At 43.7% G+C, this 22085-nt stretch overlaps 1 protein-coding gene across 9 annotated transcripts in view; it reads right to left on the bottom strand.

Moving 5' to 3' along the window:
- The window catches only part of akap11 (A kinase (PRKA) anchor protein 11), a 96772-nt gene that overhangs the window by 51322 nt on the left and 23365 nt on the right, over positions 1-22085 (bottom strand). For all 9 annotated transcript variants that reach the window (XM_072584795.1, XM_072584794.1, XM_072584791.1 and 6 more), the window contains 2 exons: positions 18562-18618; positions 6711-6845 (listed from right to left, as the gene is read on the bottom strand). In XM_072584795.1, coding sequence (XP_072440896.1) covers positions 6711-6845; positions 18562-18618 — 192 coding nt within the window. The remainder of the gene's footprint in view (positions 1-6710; positions 6846-18561; positions 18619-22085) is intronic.

Below are 22085 nucleotides of genomic sequence, written 5' to 3' on the forward strand. Positions count from 1 at the left end.
GGTATAAAAGGGGGCAGTTGGACAAATACCCCAGAGCTAACTGCCATTCGCCAGAGCTAACGGCTTTCAGCGCTCTCTCTCTCTCTCTCACACAAAAAAAAGTTAACACAATTGCAGTTTCTCACTTGAGATTAGCACCAATCAACTGGGGGCTAAAGCTTATAAAATTATGATATATGAATAGGAAGGGTTTGGAGGGATATGGGCCGGGTGGTGGCAGGTGGGACTAGATTGGGTTGGCATATCTGGTCGGCATGGACAGGCTGGACTGAAGGGTCTGTTTCCGAGCTGTACATCTCTATGACTCCATGTTTAAGGTCTGTGGGTTTTGATTGATAATAGTTGGCACTGTAGTTTTAAATATAGGACAAATTAAGGAGGCCATGTGACCTCTGCCCATCAGTAAGCCTGGTGGTTTGATTTTGAGATCAAAGGAAGGCTCAGAAAACGGAGAACAAGGTCTTTCCACCAAGAGACAATGGTATCAGCTTACAACGAGTAGATTGCACGTCTTCCAAAGACCCAAGGAGTTCTTACAGGTATAGAGTTATACCCAATTTCTTATTTACTGCAAATCAAAAGGGATTGGGATTAAGGCCAACTAATTAGCATCTCTACTGAGATTCAAATCTACTACACCTCCCATTGTCACGAGGAACCAGTCATGTGGAGGAGCTGATGTTGGACTGGGATGGACAAAGTTAAAAATCATAATACCAGGTTATATTCCTTGGAAACACAAGCTTTTGGAGTGCTGCTCCTTTATCAGATACTTGCTCCTTCATCAACTTCCTGCTGGCTATAACCTGGTGTTGAGTGATTGTTAACTATGAGGAAACAAAGCAGAGGAAGGCAATTTGAGGTCAGGTTACAGGTTTCCGCTTATTGAAATGCTGCCGAGAACAGTCCTGAATTGATGGGAGCCCAGGCACCGTCTTTAAATGACTGACCACCTGCCCTCTCTCTCTCCAAACATACCCTGGAGTTCTACACAGGAGTGTACCCTAAACCCCCCCAACCCCAGATAATCTCTCCAACATTGTCCTGGACAGAGCAAAGGTGAAACCTGTCAAAAATTTGCAGTAAAAAGGTGAGTGTGTGCGCTATTTGGAGACTCCCCCCACCGCCCCCCTGCCCCCCAACGCAAAATTGTGCAGCAGTAGCCGTCCTGTTGTTGGTGTCCAGTCCGGCTGCTCTGGAGAGGGGGCAAGGTTGGACTCGGTTGTAATTAAGTTTCATCTGGTCTTTTGTATTTACTGCTCCTCTGTTTTTATTTCATGAATAGTGTGTTGTACAAATACCCCCAGTGGATGGCCTGACCACCTGCTGGTATGCCTATTAATGTTTGTACAAGTGTAGACCAACATGCACTTTATGATACTGGTAAGAGGAATATGGTACAACAGTACCATTCTATATATCAGGCAGAATGGAGGCGGTTATTTTGTTGATTAATATTTAATAATTGTCATATTCCTTTTTCCTTTTGTTTTTATTTTAGAGTGATCTGGCTTGTTTGTCCATTTTTTGACTCATGCCAAGCATGAATTTCATCCCCTTGAAAACAATACTGTGTGTTTAAGTCAACTTCCTAATTTCAGCTTAAAAAAAATTCTTCAAAACTCAACCTACACATGAATATATATGGTACTTGTACTGTAGAAGACTTTAGTCAGGTTATATTGAGGTATTTGCTACAATGTCAGAGGATGAGAGGCAGCATGTTACAAAGTATATAAAATGATGAGGCATGGATAAGGTGGATAGTCAGAGTCTTTTTCCCAGGGTGGAAATGACAAATACTAGGGGGCATACATTTAAGCTGAGAGGAGGAAAGATTCAATGGAGATGTGCAAGGAAAGTCTTTTTTAAAAAATAAAAAATATGGGGGTAGTTGGTGCCTGGAACATGCTGCCAGGGCAAGTGGTAGAAGGAGATACATCAGCAAAGTTTTAAGAGGCACATGAGCAGGCAGGTAACAGAGGGCTACAGACCATATGCAGATAGATTGGATTAGTTTATGGTGGACACCATATCATGGTGGACACAGACATAATGGGCCAAACGGTTTGCTCTTGCCTTCCAAGTGCAAGAAACAAAAGTCACCAAGCTTCCACCCTTAACCAGAAAAGGCATCAGTCATAACTGGTGCCTGGACTCAGAATGAAGATTTAATTCATAAACCTTTGTAGGAAACTGAAATATTTGCCTACCTTAGAGCTAGGAGAAGCGAACTACAATACAAACCTCAGCGAAAGGCAATTCTTGGATCATAAGTCACTCGGCTGGGGAATTAAAAAGGAAGCACATCGCTGGAAATTTGAACTTTCAGCTAAGTATTGATCTCCGTGGAGGTCGTGACATTGTGATCGAACGGATTGAATTAACGAGTCATTCGTTTCCACGATGAGCAAGGAAAATAAGCATTGTATAAAGAACAAAGTAGAGAGCATTGACAGTCAAGGTACATGAACATTGCAGGATGATCTGGTCAAAGCCAAAAAAATAGTGTAACCCAAACGAGATATTCATCAAGCAAAAACGCATATGGGTATCTTAATCACTGATAAAAATAGGGGAATAAAAAGAAGTGACAAATTAATCTTCACAATCATTGCAGTCCCGAAAAAAAGAGGGGACTTCACAGGGCCCTCATTTTCCCCATTACATTTTTAAGATACAGGCTTCCAAGATCATTACAAGGAAGGACAAAGACTGAAAGAAATTGCAAACAATGTCAAAAAAAGTCAGTTTGCATGATTACCTAAACACCAAAGATTACAAGTGTATCATCTCTATTAAATAATGCTGAATGGTGTGTTGAATTAAATAATACAATAGAGATTTAACATCCCCCCCATGCAAGATGAGAGAAGATAGAGATAGATGACCAAAGTTGATGATAGCAAGTGAGTGCAGTAAGGACACAGGGTAAGAATAAATCATTCCAGATAGCATTGGTCAGTTCTGTGTCTATTATAAGAATGTGCTTGTCAGTTTGCAGCCAAGAAAAGCTGCAGATTTATACACATCCAGGTGTCAGTCTGAAGGAGAATGTAACCAAGCTGCTGAACCAAAAAGCGTTGTTCATTTGATTTGTGGAACTTCAATTATAAACAGCATCACTTATCATTCGTTTCAGACAGACCTTCCTCTTTCCCAATTAATAACTGGATTACTCTTTCCTCACAGATGAAAAATAGTAAAAACTAGAACCAGTGATTCCAATGAACACAGATGATTTGCTGTAGAAGCATCTTTCCCAAAGCTCCAGAAGGTAGCCAGTCCTGGTGACTTCACATTTGTTCCCGATTCAGAAATCTCAGCTGGAAATCTGAAACCACCAGGCAGAACAACAAGGCTCAAAAATTAAGGCACCCAAATCAGCAAAATAGCCTGAAGGAAGATCTCCACCAGAGGAGAAATGATATGCTTACTAGGCTAAGAGAAGCCCTTTTCGCAACCAGATTCTGGCTCACACAAGGACTTGCCAGAAATAGAGTCATGTGCACCTTTTTAAATTTGGGGTGATAACTAGTCATGCTCTGCTGTGGTGCTGTTGTGTGCTTCCACTGGACTTAAAGAAAAAGGAAGGTGCTGAATATAGCAAAATCCATTGCTAGATTCAGGGAGATGAGGTGGAAATCCAACAGCACTGCAGGACATGGAGTCATAGAGACATAGAGCATGGAAGCAGACCCTTTGGTTCACCTCTCCATACAGACCACATATCTTGAATTAACCTAGTCCCATTTGCCAGCATTTGGCCCACATCCCTTTAAACCATTCCTATTCATATACCCATCCAGATGCCTTATTAATTTTGCAACTGCATCAGCCTCCAACATTTCCTCTGGCAGCTCATTCCATACATGTACCACCCTCTGAGAGAAAGTTGACCTCAGGTCCCTTTTAAACCTTTTCTCTCTCACCCTAAACCTAATTTTTGACTCTCCTTGGCTATTCAGCCTATCCATGCCCCTCAAGATGTTAGAAATCTCTATAAGGTCACCTCTCAGCCTCCGATGCTTCAGGGAAAACAGTCCCAGCTGCAAATACCATGGCAGCTGGTGGAATTTAAATTCAATGTACCAATCTGGAATTGAAAGCCAGCCTCAATCATGGTGGTCGAAACTCAGTTGAAAACTCGTGGTTCACTAACATCCTTTAGGGAATAAAATCCATTGCCCTTTCCTGGTCTAGCTGACATGCAGACCCTTGATTCTTAATTGCCCTCTGAGATGGCCTTGCAAGCTACACACTTCAAGGATTGCCTGCAATGCCACAATCCATAGAGGAAAGCAGATAAAAGACCCACAGAATGGAAAGATGGCTTACTCTGTTACAGTTCATAAACATTAAAAAAAATTGCATAAATAGGGTGCCTTTCACAACCACAGGACATTGCAGCCATAGAAATGTTCTTTGAAGCACAGCCACTTCTACAATGAAGGAAACACAGAAGTCGATACACACATAGCAAGTTCCCACAAACAATGTGATCGTAAGCCTGATAAGCTGTGATATTTATTTTGGTTAAGGAATAATTGTTGGACAGGACATAGTGAAAAGGTGGTGAAATTCTCTGCTCTTCTTCAAAATGAATTTTCCTCTTTAAAGGGCAGTTGGGGCCTCAGGTTAACACGTCATCCAAAAGAGAGCACCTCTGACAGTGCAATGTTCCCTCAGCAGTGCACAGGAGAGGCGGTCAAGAGTTTGGTGTTCAAGACCTTGCAGCAGGACCTGAACACATAACCTTCTGACTCAGTGAAGTTTGCTACCAACTAAACCAAGATCGTACTATACTCCTTTGCACAGACAAATCAAAAAGATCAAATCCTCCTGCCTGCAGATGGTCAAAGTATATCTAAGGTCACTTTTTAATTGAAAGTCTGGGTGGCACAGTAGTTAGTACAGATGCCCCACAGCACCAGAGATCGATTCCAGCCTTGGTTGACACTGTGTGGAGTTTACACATTCTCCCTGTGACGGTGGGGGTTTCTGCCAGGTGCTCTGATATCCCCCCACCGTCCAAAGACGTGCAGGCGCTGGTCATTGACTTCAAGAGGCAAAGTGGAGGACATGTCCCTGTCTGCATCAATGGTGCTGAGGTGGAAATGGTCAAGACTGTCAAGTTCCAGGGAGTCTTGATCACCAACAATCTGTTCTGGTTCAGACGGTCAAGAAAGCACAACAATGCCTCTACTTCCGCAGGCGGCTAAGGAAATTTGGCATGACCACAAAGATGCTTAACAATTTTTACTGATGCACTATCGAAAGCATCGAATGCACTATCGGATGCAGTAGAGGGGTTTGGCAACTGCTCTTCCCAAGACCACAAGAAACTACAGAGAGTCATGAACACAGTCCAGTCCATCACACAAACCAGCCTTCCATCCATTGACTCCATTTATACTCCCTGCTACCTCAGGACAGCAACCAACATAATCAAAAGATTCCTCCCATCCCATATATACTCTCTTCCACCTTCTTCATCAGGTAGAAAATATAAAAGTTCTAATACAGGTAAGAATAGATTTAAGAACAGCTTCTTCCCCGCTGTTTTCAGATTCTTGAACGGACCTTTCAAATGTCAATTCTGATCTCTCGCTAGCCGCACCTTCTCTGTAGCTGTGTTTTCTGCACGGTGTTCTGCTGCCCTGTTGCATTTTGTATGGTACAAGATGCCAATACAGCATGCAAAATGTAGTATTCACTGTATCTCAGTACATGTAACAACATTAAAGTCAATCAGATTAGGTGGATTGGCCGTGCTAAATTATCCCGTAGTGTCAGGGATGCCTAGACAAGGTAGATTAGCCAGGGTAAGGATGAGGCAATGGGGATAAGGTGCGATGGGATGGTCCTTGGAGGGTCAGCAGATCCGATAGGCCAAATAGCTTTCTTCTGCACTGTGGGGATTCAATTTAAAGTATTGAACCAAAGTGTGGAAGGGAGCAAGAGCCTTCCAATTCCAAAAGGGACCAAGGTTAACAAGCAGCAATAAAGGAGAACGTCAACATCTCAGGGCCAGTGTGACATCCTAATCATAATGTGTACAATTCTCCAGTTTGTCTCAGGCATCTGCCTGTGGGGAGTAGCATCTTCAGTGTGTATACAAAAAGTGAGGGGTGAATGAAGTATGACGGCAGAAGACTTTCCCCACAGTAAAGTTAGGACTGAAAAATATATTGTCACGTGGCAGGTACAGCACAGAAACACTGATTCCACACAGGGAACCTGTGCACAAAAACAAACAACAACAAATTTATAACCTAGGAAGCAATTTCATAAAATTCTTGATGAAATGTATTCAGAAAATGGATGAATAGATACAACATTAATAATAAACTTTCAAATAAATGCTACTTTACCAATGCAACAAGTCTTGCAGCTTTCTGGTCACTGTGTCAGTGATGTGTCTTGTTATCCATGTGCTTACATGGAGTTTAAAGTAGACTGTGTGATGTAAACCTTCATACAGTCAAAATAAAACTGGAAGTAACTGCTCCCAATACGCTGCCTTTAATGAATATCTGATGTCAAAGATTTATATGCTCAATTGGAGTGGCTCTGAAATTTTAATTATGATGATGTACCACAAACTGGAGACAGCAGAGCTTGGACTGGCCTGACAAACATTCTATATAGCGGTGTACAGGATAACTGAAATCCCAGTTTCACCCCAGAGGTTGTGTTGCAGTTATTACCTGGCTAACAGTGTTCTCCTTTGTCCTGGAGTGTTTCTTCAAACCTGTCAAAAGAGCGATTTCAGTGTTCTTCAGCTTGTGGAGCTGGAATGAATTCAGCAAACCGGATAGCTCCGAATCAATAGCAGCCAGGGCCTGTGCAAGGGAATCGAAAGTTGCAGAGAGTTCGTCACACCAACCAATGTGGGTTTGAAGTAGGTCAAAAACAAATTACACACACTGAAGAATGGAAAGTGAGACTGTCCACTGCTGTACATCCTACACACTTCCTCAAATGACATTTCTGCACAATATCAGTAGTCCATATACAAATCTTGGAGGGAAATTTTGAATGATGCTAGTTACACACATGTGCCATGGTGCTCTACCCTATCGGCTCCCACACCAGAAAAATTCCAGAAACACCATTTCCATTCAGTTGCCAACGTAGGTTTACAATACTCAAGAGTTCAGACCAGTTCAGACATTGCTCTTAATCAGTTTAGCTCCTAAACTAAATTAGTTGCACTCAACCTGGAGAGGCACCAATATTCTGTCAGGGAGGTTTGCTAAAATATCAGAGAGGGTTTAAATGAGTGTGGCAGGGATGTGGGAACCAAAGCAGTTGGTCAGCAAGTGAAATAATGGAGGAAGGGTCTGAGACTAAAGCCAGTAGCGCTAAGAGGAGAACAGGTAAGGGGAGGTTACTGAAAAGGTAAGACTGGCGGTGTGTCGGTTTTAATGCGAGATGTATGGCAGATGAATTTAGAACCTGGGTTAGTGCATATAATTATATTATAGCTTTTACTGACACTTGGTTGAGAGGAACACAAGACTAGAAGCTTAATTTTCCAGGATTTAAATGTTGCAGGTGATATAGATGTAAAAGAGGTGGGGAGTTGCATTAGGGATTAGAGAGAATATCACAGACGTACTGATGGCAGACACCTTGGAGGGCTCATCCAGAATATACTGGAGAAGATTCTTAGGAACAGGATTTATTCACATTTGGGAAAAAAAGCAGACTTATTAGTGATAGGTAGCATGGCTTTGAGCAGGGAAGGTTCTGTATCACAAACTTGATTAGTTTTTTGAGGAAGTGATGAAGATGATTGATCAGGGCAGAGGCATGGATGTTGTCTACACTGACTTAAGCAAGATCTTTGACAAGGTCCCTCACAGCAGGCTGATATAGAAGGTGAAGTCACATGGGATACGCAGTGAGCTGTTAAGATGAATACAGAACTAGCTTGATCACAGTAGACAAAGTAGTATAGAAAAAGTGTTTTTCTGATTGGAGATTTGTGATCAGTGGTGTTTCACAGGTCTCAGTGCTTGATTCTTGACCGCTTGTTATATAAGTGATTTGGAAGAGATTGTAGCTGGTCCGATTACTAAGTTTGCAGACAACACAAAGGGTGGTGGAGCTGTGGATAGTGAGGAAGATTGCCAGAGGACACAGCAGGATATAAATAGGCTGGAGGCTTGGGTGCAGTAAATGGCAGAACCCTTAGAAGCATTGACATACAGGGATTTCTGTGTACAGGTTCACAGTTCTCTGAAAGTGGCAATGCAAGTGGATAAGGTGGTCAAGGAGGAGAACGGCATGCTTGGATCACACAGTATAAAAATTGGTAAGTCGTGTTACAGATCGATAGAACTTTAGTGAGGCCACATTTAAAAGATTGTGTACAGTTCTGGTCAGCACATGAGAAGGATGTTGAGGCTTTAGGGAAGATACAGAAACATTTTACCTGCATGCTGCCCAGTTTGGAGGGTATTAACTATTAGAAGACATTGGACAAACTTGGTTTGTTTTCACTTGAACATCGGAAACTGAAGACGTTTCTGTAACCTGGTACATAAACCTGATAGAAGTTTACAAAATTATGAGGTGCATGGTTAGAATGGATTGTTGGAGTCTCCCAGGGTAGAAATGTCAATTGTTAGGATTCATAGGTTTAAGGTAAAAACGGCAAAGTTTAAAGGAGATGCGAGAGGCATTTTTTTTTAAAACACAGAGGGTGGTAAGTGGTTGGAATGCGCTGCCAGAGGAGGTGGAAACAGCAAATAGGCCATCAATGCTTAAGATGCCTCTTGACAGATACATGAATAGGCAGGGAATATAGGGGTACATACTATGTCGAGGAAAAGATTCTTAGTTTAGAAAGATGTCATGTGTCACTGCAGGCTTGTTGGGTCAAAGGGTCTGTTCTTGTGCTTTACTGTTCTTTGTTCTTTTGTGCATAGCACAGTTTGCCACAACCAGGTCGGAAATGTGACCATTCACTGTGTGATAATCATAATGAAAAGTATTGTCTTCTGCAGAGACCCGAGCAGCAGCACTCGACAAGAGTCACTTCAAATCTAAAAATATTTTTCTCAGCATGATCCAGAAGTGGTCACTATTCCCAAGAATAGGTTTAATGTACCCACCTTCCACTGCTGTGCTGTCAACTGAAGGAAAATATCGCCTCCAGACTCTTTACCAAGATTATGCTTCACACAAGAACATACAAAAATAGCAGGAGCTGGAACTTCAGCCCATTAAGACCACTGTGCCATTCAAAGAGATCAAGATGGATGGGCCACTTCAACCGCATCTGCCTCACTATCCCACGCTAACATTCAGAATTCTACCAATCTTGGTCTTGAATATGGTCAATGTGGACCTACCATAATCCTCTGGTGCAGGTGACCACCATCCTCTGAGTGAAGAAATTCCTCCATATCTCTGTCCTAAATGGCCGACACCTTTATTCTGAGACTGTGTGCCCTGTTCAAGACCTTGTCTCAGCCCCAGGGCAAACATCCTTCCTACATCTAACCTGTAAGATTCTGTATGTTTGAATGAGTTCCCCTCACTTTCCCTTTTTGTTGTTGTTTCAACTTGATCTTTTATTAGAATTATAAAGACACATTTCAACAGCATATTTTATGACCTCAGGCTTATTCAAACATGCTTCAGACAGTGAGATACTTTCAAAACGTCATCACTGTTGTAATGAAGGAAATGTGGAAGCAATGTTCACATAAAAAGCTCCCAAAGCAGCAAAAGAGAGGATCTATGCAGACTGATAATGAATATAGATACACTTCTACCAGATGCAAAACGAGATTAGACTCAGGAGGTACAGGTTCTGTGGATACCTATGCAGAACCTTTACTGAGGTAATGAAACCGTTAGGAGACTTGGAAGATCACAGTTATGTCACACAAATCCGTCAGCCTGGTGGTACATCCAGGAGCAACACCAGCAAGCCTGAGAGAAAGCAGTAATGTCCAACTTGAAGTTTTGCAACACTGAAAGTGCTCCCAGACTACTGGCTGTTTTTTCTTATCAGAAAGTCGGGTCATGCTTGGTTATGCTACACACCTCTGGAGCAGCTGGAATGGGAACACAGGCCTTAGTCCAGAAGTAGGGATACTACCACTGCTCCACACGAGCCCTACCTCATCCTCCATAGAATATTTTACATTGACCCAAGGGGGCGGTCAAGCCTTCCGATTAATGTTTCGTCTGAAAGGCAGCACCACCTATAGAGCATCACTCCCCTGCAGTACTGCACTGCAAGTGTCACTCTTCATTATGTTCTTAAGTATCTATAAACTATTGATTCAGAGACAAGAGGTCTAGAAATTTCCAAAATCAACCTGCTCAGAGATGTTATTACACACTTCTTGAGAGATGGGATGCTACAACTGTATCTAGGACAGAGTGAGGACTGCAGAAGCTGGAGATCAGAGTAGAGACTATGCTGCTGGAAAAGTACAGCAGGTCAGGCAGCATCCGAGGAGGAGAGTCGGTGTTTCGGGCATAAGCTCTTCATTAGGAATGAGGCTTGCAGGCCGGAGGGAGTGAGTGATAAATGGGAGAGGGGGGTGGGATTGGGGGAAGGTAGCTGAGAATGCGATAGGTTGATGAAGGTGGGGGTGAAGGTGATAGGTCAGAGAGAAGGATGGAGCGGATAGATGGGAAAGGTGATGGATAGGTCAAGAGGGTGGTGCCGAGTTGGAGGCTTGGGACTGAGATAATGTGGGGGGAGAGGAAATTAGTGAAATCCACATTGATCCCGTGTGGATGGAGGATCCCTAAGTGGAAAATGAGGCATTCTTCCTCCAGGCGTCGCATGGTAAGGGTTTGACGGTGGAGGTGGCCTAGGACCTGTGTGTCCTTGGCAGGGTGGGAGGGGGAGTTGAAGTGTTCAGCCACAGGGCAGTGGGGTTGTTCCATGCGAGCGTCTCAGAGATGTTCTCTGAAACGTTTGGGAAGTTGGCGTCCTCTCTTCCCCCAGGTAGAGGAAGCCCACATCGGGTGCAACAGATACAGTAGATGACATTGGTGGACATATAGGTAAATTTCTGTCGGATGTGTAAGGCCCCTTTGGGGCATAGGACGAAAATGGCAGGGGGGTGGGGAGGTCTCGGGCAGGTTTTGCACTTCCTGCGATGGCAGGGGAAGATGCTGGGAGTGGGGTGTATACTGGTATGGACGGGGGGTGTGGATCCGATGAGAGAGTTGCTCAGGGAATGGTCTCTCCGGAACGCTGATCGAAGTGGGGAGGGAAATATATCACTGGTGGTGCGGTCTCTTTCTAGGTGGTGGAAGTGGCGAAGGATGATGCGATGTATACAGAGGTTACACCAATCATGCCAGAAGAGAGCAGAAGAGTGCAGACGATGAGGAAGGCAGAGAGGAGACAGGTGCAAGAGACGCCGGGAGAAGTACCTGTCAGGAACAAGTTGAAGCTTTTGGAAACAGTAGAGTCTGATGACACTACCAGTTCGCAAGGCGGCCATGTTTGTCAATCAAAAGTTGCCGCAGAAGCAGAGCGGAAGAGTCGGACATCACATAGAGCCGTGGTAATAGGGGACTCCATCGTGAGAGGAACTGACCGGGGTTTTTGTGGCAGCAGACGGGATTTAAGGATGGTGTGTTGCTTTCCTGGTGCTAGAGTGAAAGACATCGCGGACAGAGTGCAGGACATCCTCAAGGACGAGGGTGAAGAGCCCGAGGTGGTGGTACACGTCGGCACAAATGATGTCGGGAAGAAGAGGAGGAACATACTACAGCGAGACTTCGCAGAACTAGGAAGAAGACTAAAAAGCAGGACGTCCAAGGTGGTTATCTCCAGTTTGCTTCCAGTTCCTCGGGCTAGTGTGGCCAGAAACCGGGAGATAATGGACTTGAACGTGTGGTTGGGGAACTGGTGCAGGAAGCAAGGTTTCAAGTTCTTGGATCAATGGGGTATATTTTATGGTAACCATAAATTCTACAAGAGAGATGGCTTGCACCTTAATAGAACAGGGATCGGCATTCTGGCAGGCAGGTTTTCTGCTGCAACACCGCTACATTTAAACTAAGTAGCGGGGGGGAGGGGACAAGCTGGATGTTTAAAAAGGAAATTGAAGGGGTAGTTAGAACAAGAGAAGTCAAGAAAGACAACTGTATCAAGGAGGCAGAAAACTGGAAAAGGCATCATGCTGTAAAGTTGAGTGAAATAAGGGTTGAGGGAAAGGGTGAGAGCAGTAACAAATTAAAAATTCTATATATGAATGCACGAAGCATTAGACACAAGGTGGATGAGCTTGAGGCTCTTTTGGAAATTGGCAGATACGATATTGTGGGGATAACTGAGACGTGGCTTCATGGGGACAGGGCCTGGGAAATGAATATTCAAGGCTACACGTGTTATCGTAAGGATAGACTGACGGGCAGAGGGGGTGGGGTGGCCTTGTTGGTAAGGGAGGATATTCAGTCCCTTGCGCGGGTGGACCTAGAGTCAGGGGATGTAGAGTCAGTGTGGATAGAGCTTCGAAACACTAAGGGTAAAAAGACCCTCATGGGAGTCATCTACAGGCCCCCAAACAGTAGTCTGGATGTTGGAGGTAAGTTGAATCAGGAGCTGAAATTGGCTTGTCGCAAAGATGTTACTACAGTTGTTATGGGGGATTTTAACATGCAGGTAGACTGGGTGAATCAGGATGGTATCGGGCCTCAAGAAAGAGACTTTGTGGAGTGCCTCAGAGATGGATTTTTAGAGCAGCTGGTGCTGGAGCCGACCAGGGATAAGGCGATTCTGGATCTGGTATTGTGTAACGAACCAGAATTGGTCAGTGACCTCGAAGTGAAGGAGCCATTGGGAAGTAGTGACCATAATACAATAAGCTTCAATCTGCAATTTGAGAGGGAGTGGGTACAATCTGAAGTGACAATATTTCAGTTGAATAAAGGGAAATATGGAGCTATGAGGGAGCAACTGGCCAAAGTTCAATGGTTTAATACCTTAACAGGGAAGACCGTGGAGGAACAATGGCGGATATTTCTGTGTATAATGCAGAAGATGCAGGATCAGTTCATTCCTAAAAGGAAGAAAGATCCCAGGAGGAGACATGGGCGGCCGTGGCTGACAAGGGAAGTAAAGAAACATATAAGGTTAAAAGAGAAAAAGTATAACTTAGCGAAGATAAGCGGGAAAACGGAGGACTGAGAAGCTTTTAAAGAACAACAGAGGATTAGTAAGAAGGAAATACGCAGAGAAAAAATGAGGTACGAAGGTAAACTGGCCAAGAATATAAAGGAGGATAGTAAAAGCTTTTTTAGGTATGTCCAAGGCAAAAAAATGGTTAGGACAAAAATTGGGCCCTTGAAGACAGAAGCAGGGGAATATATTACTGGGAACGAAGAAATGGCAGAGGAATTAAATGGGTACTTCAGATCTGTGTTCACTGGGGAAGACACAAGCAATCTCCCTGAGGTAACAGTGGCTGAAGGACCTGAACTTAAGGGAATTTCTATTTGCCAGGATTTGGTGTTGGAGAGACTGTTAGGTCTGAAGGTTGATAAGTCTCCGGGACCTGATGGCCTGCATCCCAGGGTACTTTAGGAGGTGGCTCGGGAAATCGTGGATGCGCTGGTGATTATTTTCCAGAGTTCAATAGAATTGGGGTTGGTTCCTGAGGATTGGAGGGCGGCTAATGTTGTGCCACTTTTTAAGAAGGGTGGGCGGGAGAAAGCAGGAAATTATAGACCAGTTAGTCTGACCTCAGTGGTGGGAAAGATGCTGGAGTCTATTATAAAGGATGAAATTACGGCACATCTGGATAATAGTAACAGGATAGGACAGAGTTAGCATGGATTTATGAAGGGGAAATCATGCTTGACTAATCTTCTTGAATTTTTTGAGGATGTAACTCGGAAGATGGACGAGGGAGATCCAGTGGATGTAGTGTACCTGGACTTTCAGAAAGCTTTTGATAAAGTCCCACACAAGAGGTTAGTGAGTAAAATTAGGGCGCACGGGATTGGGGGCAAAGTACTAGATTGGATAGAGAATTGGTTGGCTAATAGGAAACAAAGGGTAGTGATTAACGGCTCCATTTCGAAATGGCAGGCAGTGACCAGTGGGGTACCGCAGGGATCCGTGCTGGGACCGCAGCTTTTTACAATATATGTAAATGATATAGAAGATGGTATCAGCAATAACATTAGCAAATTTGCTGATGACACAAAGCTAGGTGGTAGGGTGAAATGTGATGAGGATGTTAGGGGATTACAGGGTGACCTGGACAAGTTAGGTGAGTGGGCAGATGCATGGCAGATGCAGTTTAATGTGGATAAATGTCTGGTTATCCACTTTGGTGGCAAGAACAGGAAGGCAGATTACTACCTCAATGGTATCAAATTAGGTAAAAGGGCTGTTCAGAGAGATCTGGGTGTTCTTGTCCACCAGTCAATGAAGGCAAGCATGCAGGTACAGCAGGTCGTGAAGAAGGCTAATAGCATGCTGGCCTTCATAACAAGAGGGATTGAGTATAGAAGCAAAGAGGTGCTTCTGCAGCTGTACAGGGCCCTGGTGAGACCACACCTGGAGTACTGTGTACAGTTCTGGTCTCCAAATTTGAGGAAAGACATTCTGGCTATTGAGGGAGTGCAGCGTAGGTTCACGAGGTCAATTCCTGGAATGGCAGGATTGCCTTACACGGAAAGACTGAAGCGACTGGGCTTGTATACCCTTGAGTTTAGAAGACTGAGAGGGGATCTGATTGAAACGTATAGGATTATGAAAGGACTGGACACTCTGGCAGGAGGGAACATATTTCCGTTGATGGGGGAGTGCCGAACCAGAGGACACAACTTAAAAATACGGGGTAGACCATTTAGGACAGAGATGAGGAGAAACTACTTCACCCAGAGAGTGGTGGCTGTGTGGAATGCTCTGCCCCAGAGGGCAGTGGAGGCCCAGTCTCTGGATTCTTTTAAGAAAGAATTGGATAGAGCTCTTAAAGATAGTGGAGTCAAGGGGTATGGAGATAAGGCTGGAACAGGATACTGATTAGGAATGATCAGCCATGATCATATTGAATGGCGGTACAGGCTCGAAGGGCAGAATGGCCTACTCCTGCATCTATTGTCTATTGTCTATCAGATCCACCTCCCCCCACCACCCCCACCAGCCCACGCCCCACTCCCAGCACCTTCCCCTGCATCCACAGGAAGTGCAAAGCCTGTGCCAACACCGCATCCCTTCCCCCCTCATCCCTCACCCCTCCCTGCACTATTTTCGCCCAAGGCCCCAAATGATCCTTTCACATCCGACAGAAATTTACCTGTACGTCCACCAATGTCATCTACTGTATCCGTTGCACCCGATGTGGTCTCCTCTACATGGGGGAGAGAGGACACCAACTTCCCAAACGTTTCTGAGACACCCGCACCAACCAATCCCACTGCCCTGTTGCTGAACACTTCCACTCCCCCCTCCCACTCCACCAAGGACATGCAGATCCTGGGCCGCCTCCTCCACCGCCAAACCCTTACCACCCAACGCCTGGAGGAAGAACACCTCATATTCCGCCTTGGGATCCTGCAAACACACGGAATCAATGTGGATTTCACCAGTTTCCTCATTTCTCATCCCCCCTGCTCATTATCCTAGTCCCAAGCCTCCAACTCTGCACCACCCTCTTGACCGATCACCTTTCCCATCTATCTGCTCTCCTCTCCTCACCTTCACCTCCCACCTTCATCTACCTATTGCATTCTCATCTACCTTTCTCCACCAACCCCAGCCCCTTCCCATTTATCTCACAGCCCCCTGGCCCACAAACCTCATTTCTGATGTAGAGTTTATGCCTGAAATGTCGATTCTCCTGCTTCTCGGATGCTGCCTGACCAGCTGTGCTTTCCCAACATCACATTCTCAACCACCACTGTATCTGCCACATTTAGATTATCAATTCCCTAACTGCTCCATGCCTTGTTTAAATAATAAGACTTTCCCTTCACTTGTTTGTTTATACCCATTACTTAGATCAAAACCTCTCTTCCATTGTAGTTACACATCTTGTCAGAATTACTTAAGTATAAAGAGATTCCAGCTCAAACAATAGGATAAATTGGACTCTTCTGACACTCCACAGGGAAAATACAAGAACGTCAAATAATCTGACACGACAAAAAGCTTCTTTCTTTCAGCAACATTCAAGTTGTGAACTGGATAACTAGGTCTGGTGTCTTGAAGTCCAAATATAAGTCATCATCGTTAACCTCATTATCTGGAAACATCAGGGATGTGCACTTTCATATTCAGCAATTTAGTTATTTTTATGCTGTAATGACCTAACAAGGAGACAGCATGGGGAACTTTGAACACAAAAGCCAATTAAACCATTCTAAATGATCAAGTTGAGACACTTCAAGGCAATCAATGCAAAAACATGACTCAATATCTTCATTCTTGGAGATGAGATCACATCTAGTTACCACAATATGTGGAAAGTAAGATCGGAGGATGAGCTCAGACAGCATTTGTTTACTGATGTCTAAAGATTGTGACCCACAAGCTGGTTCATCTGCAATGGTTCTGCAACATCCAACCACACCCACCCCTCCTTGCCCTGCTACCTTTTTGTAGCCCAGAGACACTTTAGTTTTTCAGCTCTGAGTTGAAGTACTAACATTTTATTTTTGCTCTGACAATTTTAAGGCCCTCTTCATTTTTGCATAGTCCGTGTGGAAATTTTTACACATTTTATTGTCTGCAGTTCCAATTTTCTTCCTTAGGTCTGGTCTTGTATTCAAGAGAAAACTCTCTGCTACCTGGAGCTAGATCATCTCAGCTCCAGGACATCGCTGCAGGAGTTACTCAGGGTAGTGTCCTTAGCTTAACCATCTTTAGCTACTTCATCAACAATCTTCCCACCATCAGAAATGGAGATGTTTGTTGATGATCACACAATGTTCAATACTATTTGAGGCTCCTCAGACACTGAAACAGTTCACGTCCAAATGCAGCAAGACTTGGACAATATCCAGGCTTGGGCTGACAAGTGGCAAGTGTGAGGCTATGACCATCTCCAACAAGAGCAAATTTAAACACTGACCCTTGACATTCAACAGCATTACTATCACTGAATCTTTCACTATTAACATTCTGGGAATGACCAAATCAAGTGGGCTACTTTGTTCTGGCTGGTGATGTGCCCAGAGTGTTATTGGAGGTGCACTCATTCATGCAAATGAGGAGTATTCCATCACTCTCCTGACTCGTGCCTTGTAAAGAGTGGACAGGCTTTAGGGATTCAGGAGGTTAAGTACATGTTACAGTATTCTTAGGCTCTGACCTGCTCTTGTAGCCTCAATTTTTAGAGAGTCATAGAGCTGTACAGCACAGAAACAGACCCTTTGGTGTAGCCCACCCACACCGACCAGATATCCTAAATTAATCTAGTCCCATTTATTAGCATTTAGTCCATTCCCTTGAAACCCTTCCTATTCATATACCATTCAGATGCTATCTAATTTTGTAATTGTACCAAACTCCACCACTTCCATATACATTTAAGCTACACCTCCCTGAACATTATGGGCAATTTAGCATGGCCAATTCACCTAACTTGCACATCTTTGGATCGTGGGAGGAAACTCACGCAGACACGGGGAGAATGTGCAAACGCCACACAGTCAGTCAACTCAGGTCCCTGGTGCTGTGAGGCAACAGTGCTAACATCAGGGCCACTGTGCCATTCCATCGCTTCATGCCTTCTTACTCGATGAAAGCATCAATACAGCTGCTGTCTGATGGAAGTCTCTGCAATACACTGACCTTCTAGTGCTGAGCCCTGATTCATAACTGCTGCCTGGTGCTGACTTCAAATTATCCAGTGGTCAGTCCAGGTCTGGGTCAACCACAACTGTAAGGATTTTGATTTTCCATTAACAGTCTGGTGTACTGTCAGAGGCTTTGCTGATCTAGCAAACAACTATTGAGCTGCTTGTCCAGAGATCACCATCACCCAATACATTTGGGAACATTTCAAGAGTAGCAGCCCAAGCTCTGAACTAACCTATGAGAGGAAACACTGCACTCTCATCCACCTTGTCAAGGCCATTTAGAACCTTACACACTTCAATCAAATCACTTTGCATTCTTCTCCACTTCAGTGGAAAGAAGCCCAGTCTCTCCAACGTTTCAACATAAAAGAACCTGTTCATTCTAGGTATCAATCTAGTCAACCTTCTCTGAAAGTGAATATACCTCTGAAACTGGATATACAGTCTTCCATTCAACGTGAAGCACACCTTGAAATTCGAAATTGTACAAGTACTAATTTTCTAATTTGTTGCAATCATTGAAAGATGTTCCAAACACACATCTGTGTCTCCAATTGTGTGAGACCCAAAAACCAAAGGGAGTTCATAAACTGCAGCATTGCACGCCAGTAAAATAACAAAGCTGCCCAGCTAACGTTACTAATCAGAAACTAAGAATAAAAGGCAAAGAGCATTTTGCTTATTAAAGGAACACAAAGCAATGCACATTTAAATACTGGCCACAGACCATCTTTCTATAATCTAAAATGACAATACCTGTTTGTCAACCAAATCTTCATCTTCAGTTGAACTGGAAAACCCTAAGAAAGTGACCTGTAGAACCACAGAAAAGGTTATTTGAGTGACTGCTTCACAGTATGGCAACATCTGAGGAATAACACAATTTTGTACGTTGGTTTTTTTAAAATCATAAATTTGAGTGATGTGGATGGGGGTAATAAGCATCCAAGTCGCAAACTGCAGCTGAAAAGGCGACAATTGCACACACTGACCAGGAAACTCCAGCAATTGGAGAAACTTGAATTAACCACGGTTCAGGTGCATCAACACCTAACAGTGGGGTTTCAGAACTCAGACCAAAGGATTCAACAGAAATGTCAGTGTAGTAATGATGGAACAGCACCATGTTTTTGGGAGGGGGTGTCAGCCCTCAGCAGGGAAAGAGATGGATAAAGCAACAATGGTTAACCAAATAAATTAATAAGAATATAAAGTTGAAAGATATGTTAGGAGGCAAGACTCAGTGACTGTCTGAAAGACTGGGATAAATTCAGAGTCCAGCAAAGGAGGCTAAGAAGATAATAAAGACAGAGCAAATAAACTACGAGGGCAAACTAGAAAGGAATATAAAGACTGATAAAAAGACCTTATTTAAAAACATAGTAAGGAAGAGAGAGGTCAAACTGATAATAAGCTCCTTAGAAAATGAATCTGGGAAGGAGATCAAGGAATTGGCAGAGGAGTTAAACAGATATTTTGCATCAGTCTTTACAGTGGAAGACTCCTTGAATATTTCAATAATAATAAAGAACATGGAAAAAAAACAAAAAAAAGTGTATTGTGGATGCTGGAAATCTAAAACTAAAATCGAAATTGCTGGAAAAACCTCAGCAGGTCTGACAGCAGCTATGGAGAGAAATCAGAGTTCATGCTTCAGGTGCAGTGGGGAAGAATGGGGAGGAGGGGCAACGGTTAGGCAAACAAAGGAATGGGTAAAGGATCGCCTCCAAAAGAATGAATAGCTGCAAAGGAATAAAAGCTCAACATCTCAGGAATGAGCTGCCAGAGGATGTGGTGGAGGCTGGTACAATTGCAACATTTAAGAGGCATTTGGATGGGTCTATGAATAGGAAGGATTTGGAGGGATATGATCTAGGTGCTGGCAGGTGGGACTAGATTGGGTTAGGATATCTGGTCAGCATAGACGGGTTGAACCGAAGGGTCTGTTTCTTGACTCTATGACTCTTGATAAATACCAAAGGATTGGAAAACTGCCAATGTGGCACCCGAGGCAGAAAGTGGCTAACAATAAGCTGATTAGTTTAACACCTATTGTTGGAAAAGCTTTGGAGTCTATCATTAAGTAATAGCAGAACATGTGGAAAATCATGATCTAAATCAAAGAATCAGTATGGCTTTATGAAAGGGAAATTGTGTCCAACTTATTGGAGTATTTTTGAGGAAGTCTAAACCAGAGTGGATAGAGGGGAACCAGAAGATGTGTTGAATTTGGCCTGCCAGAAGGCATGTGATAAGATACCTTACAAAAGGTCAAGGGCTGTCACAGATAAGGCTCATGGTGTTGAAAGTATTATTTAAATGGAGACAAGCTGTAGAAAGCTGCAAAAACAAGGGAACTGTGGGGGGAACTTGTGCATGAAACACAAAACTGGCACACAGGTACAGCAGGTAATCAGGAAAGCTAATGGAATGCTCACTCTTAATTTAAGGTGATTGGAGTATTGGAGTAGGGAAGTCTTACTGCAGCTGTATAAGGTGCTAATGAGATCACATCTGGAGCAGTTTCAGCCCTCTCAGTTAAAAAATATATTATTTCTTTGGAGGCAAGTCAAAGAAGGTTCACAAGGATGATCCTTGTAATGGTGGGATTGTCGTATGTGCAAAGGCTAACAAGGTCAGGAGTGGAGTGGTGCCATAAAAGTGCAACATCAGAGGAGCAGGGAAAAAAAAAAAAAAAAATCGATGTTTTGGGCATAAGCCCTTCCTGATGAAGGCTTTTGCCAGAAACGTTGATTTTCCTGCTCCTCGGATGCTGCCTGGCTTACTGTGCTTTTCCAGCACCACTCTCATCTTGACTTTAATCTCCAGCATCTGCAGTACCCACTTCCACCTAAAAAGGTCAGGACTCTACTCACTGGAGTTTAGAAGAAACATGTAGGATTCTTAAAAGGCATGACAGGGTGAATGCTGAGAGGACATTTCCCCTCATGTGCCAGTCTCAGACCAGAAAGCAATGGGTCAGAATAAAAGAGTACCCATGTAAAATGGAAATGAGGGAATTTTTTTCTCTCAGAGGGTTGAGTGCCTTTGGAACACCTTGTCACAGAGAGCTGTTGGGGGGCAGAGCACATAGAGTCATAGAGATGTACAGCATGGCATGAGTATACTTAAGGCTGATGTTGATTAATTATCAATAGGGGAATCAAAAATTATAGGGAAAATGCAGGAAAGTGGACATAAAGAATGTTGGCAGAGGTGGGTACTGCAGAGCCTGGAGATTAGAGTCAAGATTAAAATAGCGCTGGAAAAGCACAGCAGGTCAGGCAGTATCTGAGGAGCAGGAAAATCAATGCTTCAGGCAAAAGCCCTTCATCAGGAATGCCCGAAACGTTGATTTCCCTGTTCTTTGGATGCTGCCGGATCTGCTGTGCTTTTCCAGCAACACTCTAATAAAGAATGTTGGATCAGCCATGATCCTACTGAATGGTGGAATGAGTTTGACGGGACTCTCGTTCCTCGCTCTCACGATCTCAGGGAGTGCTGCATTGTCAAAGGGTCAGTCCTGAGGGACTGCTGTATGCTCATGAATGTCAACATGTTCAAATAAATGCAAGCAGTCCCATAGCACTCTACCAAATGGAACAGGTAAATTCTCCAGGCTCCTGGATAAGGCTATTCCTCATCCAATACCACCAGATTATCTGGTTAATTATGCTGCTGCTATTTGAGAGCTTGCTGCACGCAGGGTGGCTATTGTTCTTCCTTACACATGCTTTAAAAGCAGTTCAATCCTTGAAGCATCTTAACATTAAAACACAAGTGCAGTCTTCCCTTATTCTGCTGGGCTGACCATGAATTGTGTTTCATGTAGAACTATGGACTTGAGCAGCCTCTGCTGTTGATATTGTTAACTGCAAATAAATGAGATTGAAATGTCCCATGACGTGGTTTCTTGTAGCCCGACGATGAGCTAGAATTCTTTCCACTTGTAATGGAGCGAGCTGTAGGAAGACCTGCTTTTCATTATATTTATATTTCTCTCTGATAACTGTACACATCAAACTATTACAACTTTAAATTATTAGGCTGTGGCAGACATAGTAAAATACTCAAGTTATACTCAGAACTTTCAACCATGCATTGAGGAGATAGTGCTGAAAATGTGTTGCTGGAAAAGCGCAGCAGGTCAGGCAGCATCCAAGGAACAGGAGAATCGACGTTTCGGGCATCAGCCCTTCTTCAGGAACTGCAGTCCTCACTTTCTCCTCCATTGAGGAGATAGTGTTGAAGTGACGTTGTCTGGGCTAGTTATCCAGAGG

Source organism: Chiloscyllium punctatum, chromosome 15 (assembly GCF_047496795.1).
Source record: "Chiloscyllium punctatum isolate Juve2018m chromosome 15, sChiPun1.3, whole genome shotgun sequence".
Taxonomy (NCBI): Eukaryota; Metazoa; Chordata; class Chondrichthyes; order Orectolobiformes; family Hemiscylliidae; genus Chiloscyllium; species Chiloscyllium punctatum.